This window comes from Drosophila virilis, chromosome 5, assembly GCF_030788295.1.
Source record: "Drosophila virilis strain 15010-1051.87 chromosome 5, Dvir_AGI_RSII-ME, whole genome shotgun sequence".
Classification (NCBI taxonomy): domain Eukaryota; kingdom Metazoa; phylum Arthropoda; class Insecta; order Diptera; family Drosophilidae; genus Drosophila; species Drosophila virilis.
The window spans coordinates 15,159,257-15,169,718 of NC_091547.1; the positions used below are offsets into that span (position 1 = coordinate 15,159,257).

General features: G+C 39.2%; 1 protein-coding gene across 3 annotated transcripts; it reads right to left on the reverse strand.

Annotated features, from left to right (window-relative positions):
- Positions 1–6,566: 6,566 nt before the first annotated feature.
- LOC6626793 (polyprenol dehydrogenase) lies at positions 6,567–10,444 on the reverse strand. 3 transcript variants are annotated; one of them, XM_032436954.2, is made up of 5 exons: positions 10,343–10,444; positions 8,697–8,900; positions 8,519–8,626; positions 7,154–7,535; positions 6,567–7,088 (listed from the first exon to the last, which is right to left on the reverse strand). In XM_032436954.2, the coding sequence occupies exons 2-5, from the start codon at positions 8,875–8,877 to the stop codon at positions 6,686–6,688; spliced, it is 1,074 nt and encodes a 357-aa protein (XP_032292845.1). In that variant the 5' UTR covers positions 8,878–8,900; positions 10,343–10,444; the 3' UTR covers positions 6,567–6,685. The 3 variants fall into 3 exon arrangements, with proteins under 3 accessions (XP_032292845.1, XP_015029842.1, XP_002049831.2); XM_015174356.3 differs by lacking the exon at positions 10,343–10,444 and adding an exon at positions 9,909–10,314; XM_002049795.4 differs by lacking the exon at positions 10,343–10,444 and adding an exon at positions 9,900–10,314.
- Positions 10,445–10,462: the final 18 nt, after the last annotated feature.

A 10,462-nucleotide genomic window follows, 5' to 3' on the forward strand; every position in this document is an offset into this window, starting at 1 on the left:
AATAAACTCAATTTAAGACCAAAAATACTCGAAATATCTTTATTTTTGTAAAAAATAAATCTTAAAAATTATAGTTTTTTTTTAATTGTTATTAAATAAATTCAATTGACTATAGATAGTATTTAATTAATCAAGCTTCCTACCTTTCGCCAGGTGAATGTTTTGGCACAGCTTCATTTTAACTACTCAGACGAATTTTAATTGATTCAGAGATTTAATTAAAATACGTCTGGCAAGCGGGCTATGCCAGTTAATTCAATTGTTGACATTTCAATCAATTTGTTGCCACCAATAACAACAATTACGGCCATTCACACAATACAATTAGGCGTACGTAAACCATTTCGTTGCATAACACGCAGTTACTTAATTACACATAATTAAAGTATCTAAATCAGTCGAGGCCCCCATAAATGCCGTTGCCGTTGTCGGCCTAGTGGGAGTAGTGCAAAGGGTCTCTCCGTCTGTGAGTCGAGTCTCCCAATCTTCCAGTCGACTCTATTTATGACATCCGTCAGCCGTTTGACTTTCTAACACAGTTTCGGTTCAGTGTTGGCAGCCAACAAAAAACAGCTAAAAAAAATAGCTGAATTTATCCCGTTAAAGAAAAGAGCTCGCTTTAAACAGTTTCCTTTCAAGCAGTTGGAAATGTGAACTTGGTGTTGTTAATTTGTTCACAAACTTAGCTTTTTATCAAATTTTGATGAAATCTGAATTATTTTTCTTATCATTTTGACCCTTCTGCTTACATTCTCTATTTCTGACATTGGATCACAACACTTTTCTACTGTTGACAAATACCTAAAGTTTCTCCTTGTTTATAATAATAAGTAGGAAGATACTCATTTTCATCGTACATTAATAAAAAATAAAATAATAAATAAATCGATGAGTCGCATTGTGGGGATTTCAAAGGTTTCCTTAATAGCCAAATGTAGCTCGAAAATGGCTAAATTGGCAACACTGTTTCGACTCGATGTACGCGATTTTAGGTTTTCAGTTTTCGGTGTTTCGTTTTTCGATGTTCGATTTGGATATATTTTGGGTGCTCTCCCAGTTGCTCGAGTACTTGTGCTGCGTAATCGGGGCCATCTGCCAGACGGCGGCAGGCGGCGTATTGAGGAACGATGATGCTTTGGGAATTTGTTGCCACAATGACTCGCAACTGAAGTATCATAAACATTCACTTTTACCTGTATGAGTGTGTGTGTGTGTGAGTGCAGTCGTCAACCAATTTCCTGCTACTTGATACAGTTTTATGTGTCAGGCCCGCAAGGTCGTCGCATGGCTTTCAGCGTTATGCCTGTCTATGCATATTGTTTGTTTGTTTGTTGATTTATGCAATAAACAAATAACATTTAAACGGGCGCACAATTGTGCCGCGCTCTGGTTTATTGAAGTTGTTCCCGTCCAAATGCCAAAGCAATTGCCACTGCAGCTGTCGAAGAGCTGCTGCTGCAGTTTGGGATCTGGAGCTGTCAAGTTATCAATATGTCTCACCTTCGAGTCGACACTTTTACTTTTGTTGCCGCGTTGTGCCAAAATCACGCAATCAAACCACTCGGAATGTGGCCACAGCCAACGGAGGCGCCGCCGCCTCAAGTTGAACTTCACAGTGTGTAAATACTTACGATTAATTACATCGGAGCACTCTTTGACAAGCTCAATAGCTTGGATGAGAAATTTCTATGGTCATTATGGTTGCCGATTTGTGGGGCAGCCTTTACCTCTCCGGCCTTTGTGTGCGATAATCGAGCGTAAAATGGGCCAGACACCACATCAAAGCAGCGCAGCAACAATACAAACAACAACAACAACAACAACAAAACCAATTCCAATGGCCAAAGGCAACAGATGCGAATTTGTTGGCCGTGTTTGGATTTCTTTTACAAGTCGCCGATGGGCCTCGCAAAAATAAACTGAAGAGCACTTCAAGGGATCCCAAGCGCTGAGGCGTCAATATGCAAATTGTTAATAGCTAAGGCCAAAAACAAAAAGCCAAGAAAAAAATAAGACAAAGCCAAAACTGGACCTAGCGACCAAAGATGCTCAAGTGCTTGATTAATTGACTCCAAAATTAATTATTATAATTTATGCAAATTTGATATGCGACTCGCTTAATATTTGCTAATGGGACAATGCGGCGTATGCGTAACGAGAAATGTATTTTAAGCTGGGTTTATAATAAATAATACATTTTACCTTTTCTTTAAGTTTTATATTTTCTTATTAATAAGTTATTTAATATAAAATTATTTAATTTATAATATAAATAATTAAATAAATAAATCAATAAATAAATAATTTAACAAGTAAATTAAATTAAATTAAATTAAAATAATCAACCACTTACCATGGCCGCTTAAGACTAAGTATATTAATTTCTCTTTGTATAACCTATATTTCATATTTGTTTTAAGCAATTTTTAATGATTATGTTTACAGTAAAACCTTGTATTTTGGCGGTCGATTTGAAGCAAAGGCTACTTGCAAATAAGCTTCTGGTCACACTTTTCACAAATCATTGTAGATGCGCATCGAATTCAACATAATTTACTTGGTTTAGGTATAAGCATTCACATTCCTTTTAAGTGTCTGCCCATGTTGACTTAAAAATTCTTTACGGGCAACTGCTTATCGTGCAACGACTGCTAACTGCAATTGCTGCCACAATCCAATTAACCTTTTGACATTTGCGACAGGCCGCAGATGCCGCGGCTACTTTTGGCTAATGGCTGCGCGTAAATCAAACAACACACACAGACACACACACACACACACACCATAAAGTATCTGCCAGATACGACTACTGAGCATTCGATTGCTGGTCGTGGTCACTCGTAATGCACACGTCTGCGCTTCTGTTGCGGATGTCTCTCAGGCGGATGCGGCTGTAATTAAAACACTCAACGCGCAACAAGTGGTCGCATCTTGTCAAGTTTTGGGCGCCAGCCGTTGCAGTTTAATAAACTCATCAGCAGCAAAAAACTAGTCAGAATGTTGCAGTCGGCTGCAGCCGACTGCATTTTACCCAGCCTTAAATGAGCTAAGCTTATCAAGACAAATTTCGCCTTTTTGAAAGAACCTTTTAGATGTCAACAATCCCCATTTGGGAAAATGTTAAATGCTATTGTGTATTTATATTTGCAGTAGGATAGTGACGTCACAGTATCAATAGCATATATTAACAGAAGTACACACACGGTCACTCTGGCAGACGGGTCCCCTGTAGATAACAGAGTATGTTAGGCGTCAGTGCTAATGGCGGCCGATGACCAGCTTTGAAAACAAATAGAACTGTGATTTAATAAAACAAGCTGCAAATAAACGAATATACTCTTCTCACATATTGTGAACAAGCATAAAACAAAAAGCAATAACAAAACCAAAAACTGCCGCAAGTACAATGTGCAACATGTGTTTGGCTAGTTAACACCAATGAGTTTTGGATTTCTCTGTGTGCAGCTTGTTGACCATGTGCCTTTGACACCAGGCTTGGAAAACGGAACTCAACTAAGAAAGCGTTAAGTCAGTGAGTGGCTCAATACATATAGAAGACTCTGAGCTTTAAGGGTAAACATCGTAAACTGGCTTCGAACTTAACCGCAGCGAACAGGCAAACGGTAAGTCAAATTGATGATGCCAATTTAGGGAAGAGCGTACAACAAAATTGCATTGCTCCATTAAAATTTTGTTAACATTTGCATGACCAAGCCAGGGCTTCAGCACAGCTCACGAGCATGTTTGAGCTAGATTAACGACAATTTTTGTTGGATTTGCAGCCCTAGTCAAAAGAACACCCACACAATAAGATTCCTTTCCAATTGTGTGTGTGTGTGTGTGTGTGTGTGTGTGTGCAACAACCGTTTTGCTGAATGTTACTAAATTTAATTTCTAGACGCATCTAATCGTCGGCTAACTGTTAACGACCCGGCAGCTTGCAACAATGGAATAGAAGGGGTGGGCGTTGTGCATCTTACAAGATTAGGGGAGGCGGATTCGCCCACATGCTCTCTGAACACGCGCGTCGGCGGCGGCGGCGTGTGGGCCGTGCGTGGCCATAAATCTTGGCACATGATTAATGTGGACGCGCTTGGCTAGAAGATGTTGTTATAGTTGCTGCTGGAGGCTTTAATTGGAGCAGCAAATTGTTGCCGCCAGTTAAATGCAACCAAATTGTTTTTTTTTTTTTTTTTAAGCATGCTGAAGAGAGACAAATTTAAATAAAAAGCACATTAACTGAATGCTACAGGGGTCGGCGGGGGCAGATGACCAGTGCCAGCTGTATGTAGAAACTCTGGAGAATTAATGGCATACCGTGGCCCAGGAATGGCCTGTGCTTTATTGCAATATCGCCACATGAATTAACAATTACCAACGGATATACGCATCACAGAATTCTCAAGAGCTAAGCCCAAGCCCAGGTTTTAGCTAGACATTCCTCAGACACGTCTTCGCATTGCAGGGATAAATATCAGAAATGGGCATTTAGCTGATTGAATTATATATATATCTTGTTTAATGATACTTTTTGTATTATCTCTGATTAGAATTTGAGCACTATTTTCTTGTTGAACCTTTTTATACCCATTAAAAATGGGTATAAAGGTATATTGTATTTGTGCATAATCGAAATGTGCGTAACAGGCAGAAGGAAGCATCTCCGACCCCATAAAGTATATATATTCTTGATCAGCATCAATAGCCGAGTCGACCTAGCCAACGCAAGGATTTCAGAACTTATAAGAGCTATAGACTTGAAATTTTATTTAGGTGCTCCTAGTGCCTGCGTAGAGTTTGTTTCCGATAATCGATAACTTACCGCGTTTCCAAGCAATCGATAAAAATCGATATCGATATCCTGTTTTTTTTTGGCAATTTTGGTAAATAATAAGAGCTAAAGTCACCAAACATGACATATAGCTTCTAAAATAGAATATTTGATGTTGGAAGAAGAGGGTTCAGGGTATCCCCTAGTCGGGAGCTCCCAACTAGAACCTCTTACTTGTTCTCTGTGTGAAAAGATTACAGTAATATCTATCCATCTATCTTTCTATCTGTCTATCTCTTGATAATATCGCTTGATAATATATCAGCAAATATGCCATTTAACTCGTTTCCTGGCCTGGATGCGTATTTAACTGATGATTTAATAGCCACAATTTTCAAGCCCAAAAAAACCTGTTTCAAACAACGTTGTGCCTTGTAAATAATATATAAATGGCTATCTTTTTGCCTTATTTTAAATAGCCCCAGTTGTAAGCCCCAAACCCAAATCCAATCAACACTTTTAATGTCCGATAAACACGCACAGCGCGAACATTTTAATCCCAAGCCGGCAGATGACTTCATTTGAGCTGCCGACAGACAGGGGTCTGGGAATCCGTGCTCATTCATGTGTGCTTTGATTGATGACTGCGCCCACGAAAATGATAAAATTTATTCAACAGCAAACTTCACACATTCGACAGCGTTGCGATTGTGTCTCTATCTTGGGGACAGAAGACGCTTCAATATGCACGAATCCGAGATATACTTTGAAGCGCGAAGCTGCTCAAATGACAGGCAACCGAAGTATTATGCCCTTATATTTATGTAACGAAGCTTGTTACGCACAGAAAGAGACATATCCGATCCCATAGACAATTAATGCATTATCTTGATCTTAAAGCTGTCATAAGCTCGTTCGAAAATTAGGTTCTTCTATGAAATACTGCTAAGTTTTCTGCCTATCCTGACACTGTCTAATTTCCCCATCAATATCGGACTAAATCATGGGCAGAATTTAACGCAAAAAGTGTTTTTTGTGCAAAATACATTTTTATTTTACAGAATAACTTGACTAAATTCACTAGACTACTCAGATTAGATAACTATATTATATGATTCCATTCCCGCATTAACAAATGTTTTCGTATAACAATATTTGACATATGTCGACATTGGGTATTAAATGTTCGGCGTACCGAAGATATTCGTTCTTTCTTGATTTTTCGTATATTTTTTTCTGCTTGTCGTAGCATTAGTTGTTGTTGTTGTTGTTGCTGTTGCTGGATCCACCCATCTGCCCACCTGGCTGGATGCCTGCCGCTCTACTCGTAACTCGAGTCGATTAAAATTCCGCATAAATGTTGAACGTTAATCGCTCATTGTTTGAGGAGGAGCACAAATTAAATTGTTTGCTTTTGTAAATTTGACATATAATAGTTGTTGTTGTTGTTGTTGCTGCCAGAGCGGCTTTTAAGCTGCCGCCACAAATATCGCAGTGGATTTCGCGTGCTGCACTTCTAATTGCAATTTTTCGGGCTGCTGATGGCAATCAACGCAGACAAGTTAATTAAAATCCAATCCGAAGACATAAATGTACTTACATCTATTTGCATTTTAAACGGAACGCATATGCTGAGCAGCGTGAAGCATATGTTTTGGGGTTTATCTGAAGCAATTTAGAATTGATTTCACACATATTTCAGGTATTATGTGGTTATTATCCGACTTTAACTGAAGGCATCTGGCCAAGCTACTTTGAAATAGTTAAATAAGCCCAAGTAAAAAATGTGTTCATCTAAGTCAATCCAATTGTGTTATTTTAATATAAGATGACTATTAGCAGATCTTATCTTATTAGAAAAAGTACGTTGCACCAGTTGAGGAATGTTAAGAACAGGCTTTGATTAATTGACAATTAGAGAGTATATTCGCCATTTCCGTACTGCTTGATTTTGAGCAGATCGCAGGAATGCTGGAAGAGCTTTTCGCACTTCTCCGGCTGCTTGGCGTCCGCATGGAACGGACCCTTGCCGCCATTGCTCAGATATGTGCCGCCCAGTCCCTCGATCGATGGATCTATGGCTGCAAAGACAACCGTGCGTGAGCCGCGCTCTGGAGTCTTGAAGAAGATCTTCTTAAAGAACGGCACGGCCGTGGTGGCCGAGTGCTCGAATAGATCCGTGTCCACAATGCCGGGATGCACCACATTGACCTGCACATGAGCCTTCTCTGCGTCAAGCAGCGTTTGCAGATGCCGTGTGAAGAGAATCTGCGCCAACTTCGACTGACTGTAGGCAGTTCCGGGATAATAGTTCTTGCTGCGAGAGGAAAACAGAAACATCATGAGCTCAAGTAGCATAAGCCCAGTTAATAGCTAACTTACAGTCCATTGATATCCTTGTAGTTGATGCGACCAATGAGATTTACGCAGGAGCTTACGTTTACAATGCGCGCATTCTTACCCTTCTGTCCGGCCGCACGCAGCTTCGGCAGCAGCAGGTGCGTGAGCATAAAGTGGCCCAGGTAGTTGATGGCAAAGTGCGACTCGTAGCCATCGGCCGTGAGCTTGAACGGCGCAAACATAATACCCGCATTGTTCAGCAGCAAATCGATTTTTTGATATTTCTGCGAGATGCGCTCCGCGAAGGCGCGCACCGACTTCAGATCCCCTACATCCAGTTGCTCGCAGATTAGCTTGCCCTTCGTCTGGCTAAGATCAACAATGCCGCCAACGGCGACCTCGGCACTGCGAGGATCCCGAACGCCTGCAAGGAGAATAGTATATGTTGATTACAAATATCAAAAAGATCGGTTTAGGTTCGCTTCCTGGTTTTATTTGAAATTATTTCTGCCCATTAAAGTATGCAATAATCATACTGCTGCCTTTAAATTTTTAAGATTTATATTTGGTATTTTTTAAAATAGTCGTTTGCACTGATTCCAATTATTAAACATAGGTCTGAAATTCTAATTTTTTCAAATCAAAGTAAAGACAGTATTTACAAATTTATCAGCTATTATTAAATTGGTGTTATAACCCGTACGTCTAAGTATATTCGTGTTTTAGTTTACATTCTTTCAATACCCAATTTCGTATTATTTAAATATTGCACAAAAACAAAATATCCCCCTTTTATGCAACACTAAAATCGCGAAGAGATAAATATTTTTCAGTATGCCCAGAGGTATGCAATATTTTCCCAGACGTTATTAAAGCAGTTTAATTGCTGATTGAGATTCAAATATGTTATATTTGATTTTATTTCTAATTTTTTAACACTTGAAATGATCCACAAAGGTAGTCGGAGGGAGCTACTTAACATAAAAAGCATATTTACACTTTCTTAAGCGTATTATTATTCGAAAATATGGCGCGTCAAAATGTACCATTTGGCATTTTACAACACTGACTAATTTGAAGCGAATCTTTTTCAGTTAGCCCAGAGATATGCATTATTTACACGCATAAAAATGTTTTTTCTTTTTTTGTTGCTAGCAACATTTTGACTTGTGTTGAATGTGTGGAGCTTAAGTGCGGGTGTGAACAGATTTGAAAATGGAAAAAATAAATTGTTTGACTTTGATCTCATTGTTAAGGCAATTCACGCGCCAAGTCAACATTTTTTTCTTTTACCAACATTACGTGTGTTAGTTGAATAAATAATTAAGTGCGCTGATTTATATATTGAGCTGATGCAAGACGGCCATTAAACCGAGTTCAATTGGTCAAGAACGAGAATCCACTCACCCATTACGACAGTCATATCGCATGCCAGCAATTTCTCCACAATGCGCAGCCCAATGCCGCGATTGCCGCCCGTAATAACAGCAATGCGATCCGGTTGCTTATAGAGTACTGTAAAATTGTGATAAATACCTTGCAAATCGAAAGTAATTGCATTTAATAAGCAACTCGGTTAACATACCTACACGATCCCTCGACGCGTACCGTGCATCGTGTATAAGGCCCACAATACCCAAATACTGGTACCGGAACTCTGTCTTCCATTCGAACCACGACTTGGGAATGCCCTTGGTCGTCTTGCTGAATATAAAGCCGCACACAACAATACCGATGATAAACAGCAAAATCAACATTGTTAACATTAACGTTTGGATGTCTGCCGAAACTGTGAAGATAAGGAATCAGAATATAAGTAGTAATCGAGTCTGTTACGTGAAGGTGCCAAGATCGCCGAGAAGACTCTGATAAGGGGGCGTTCCATTAGCCAATGTCACATTTCATTTCAGATTGAATGTTAAAAATAGTAATTGGGGCTAATATTTGTATGTACGATGGGCAGCATTAATTTACTTTTGGCGACGCCAGCAAAGTGCACTTTTTGCGACACTCGACTTGAGTCAGCAACCATTTAGAATTTTCCCATTGTTGGTTTTTTTTTTTGTATTTTTTTTTTTAATTTGCACTACCATTTTTGTCGAGGGCTAGAAACAGGTATCGCTAATAATATGCATAGATGTACATATTATAATCAATTAGGAACTGCACTTTGATACCTGCATTTTCCTCGCTACGCCAGTTTGCGTTTGATTTAATTGCTAAACTCTGACTCTGTAGGGCTATTTAAAGCAATCATTGAGCTATAATAATCTTCTAAAGCCATGGAATTATGGCCCAGTTACCAGTTGGTTTCTAAAAAACAACAACGAAAACGACTCATAAAATGCAAATTAATGAAAGAGAGCCAAGCCAGGGAATGAAAGTTGAAGAGCCAAAGTAAAAAAAAAAAATAAAAGGCAGCAAAAGAATGGCCCAAAAGCTAAAAACATGCTCGTAGAAAAGACAAACATATGAAAAGTTACTAATGGTAGCTGCGCAAAGGTGCGAAGAGGGCTTCCAACATAACCCACTAAATTGTTAACGCGCGCGCATGTGTGTGTGTGTGTCAGTGTGTGTGTGCCCTAGTGTGCATGTGTGTGCCTTTTTGCGTTGTCAACACTGTGCGGCGTCTTCGACTTCCGTCAACAAAAACTAACTAGCTGCTTGCATTTTGTTAACTTTCTTTTTCTATTGTGCACAAGACCTTGTGTATACTCTAACTATGCACACACACACACACACACACACACGCACACACTCATCCACATATACGCATACGTTTACTTACTGCACATACACTTAATTATGTGGGCTGATGCGTTTTCTATGCACTCGCGTGGCGAAACTTTTGTCTATGCTAATATTTGACAACCTTATTCAGTTAAAAGGTAAATAGTTTTAATTTTTGTCTGCGATTGGCGCAGCACGTCACGTTTACAAATTCAATAGCACGGCAAACCGGTTCCAATGAAACACAACCACACCGCTGGAAATTCAAAAGACAACTAAATCGTTTAAGTTTCGCGCGCTCGTTTTCTGTTTAGAACCTGATTTTAATTTTCAATTTTGTTTTTTTTTTTTTGTTTTCTATTTGCTTTTGCTCTGCAACTCCGAACAACAGGTGTCAATGCCGGCAAATGATTTAACACTGAGATAGCAACCCAACTGTAGTAATAAATAAAATGGTTGCAAATTGTTGGCGCACTTAAAACTGGTACTCGGTATAATTACATTTAAAATTGTATATTTTAAAAATAGAAACCAGCTAACGAGCCGTTAAGCTGACAAAAATATCTAATTTGCACTAACAACTTTAGCTAACAGCTGTTAGGCAGCCGGCTTTCAGTGTGC

Coding starts and splice junctions, on each gene's coding strand:
- LOC6626793 (XM_002049795.4), bottom strand. Junction 7,536..8,518: donor CGATATGACTGTCGTAATGG/GTGAGTGGATTC, acceptor TTCTCCTTGCAG/GCGTTCGGGATCCTCGCAGT. Junction 7,089..7,153: donor TACAAGGATATCAATGGACT/GTAAGTTAGCTA, acceptor TTCCTCTCGCAG/CAAGAACTATTATCCCGGAA.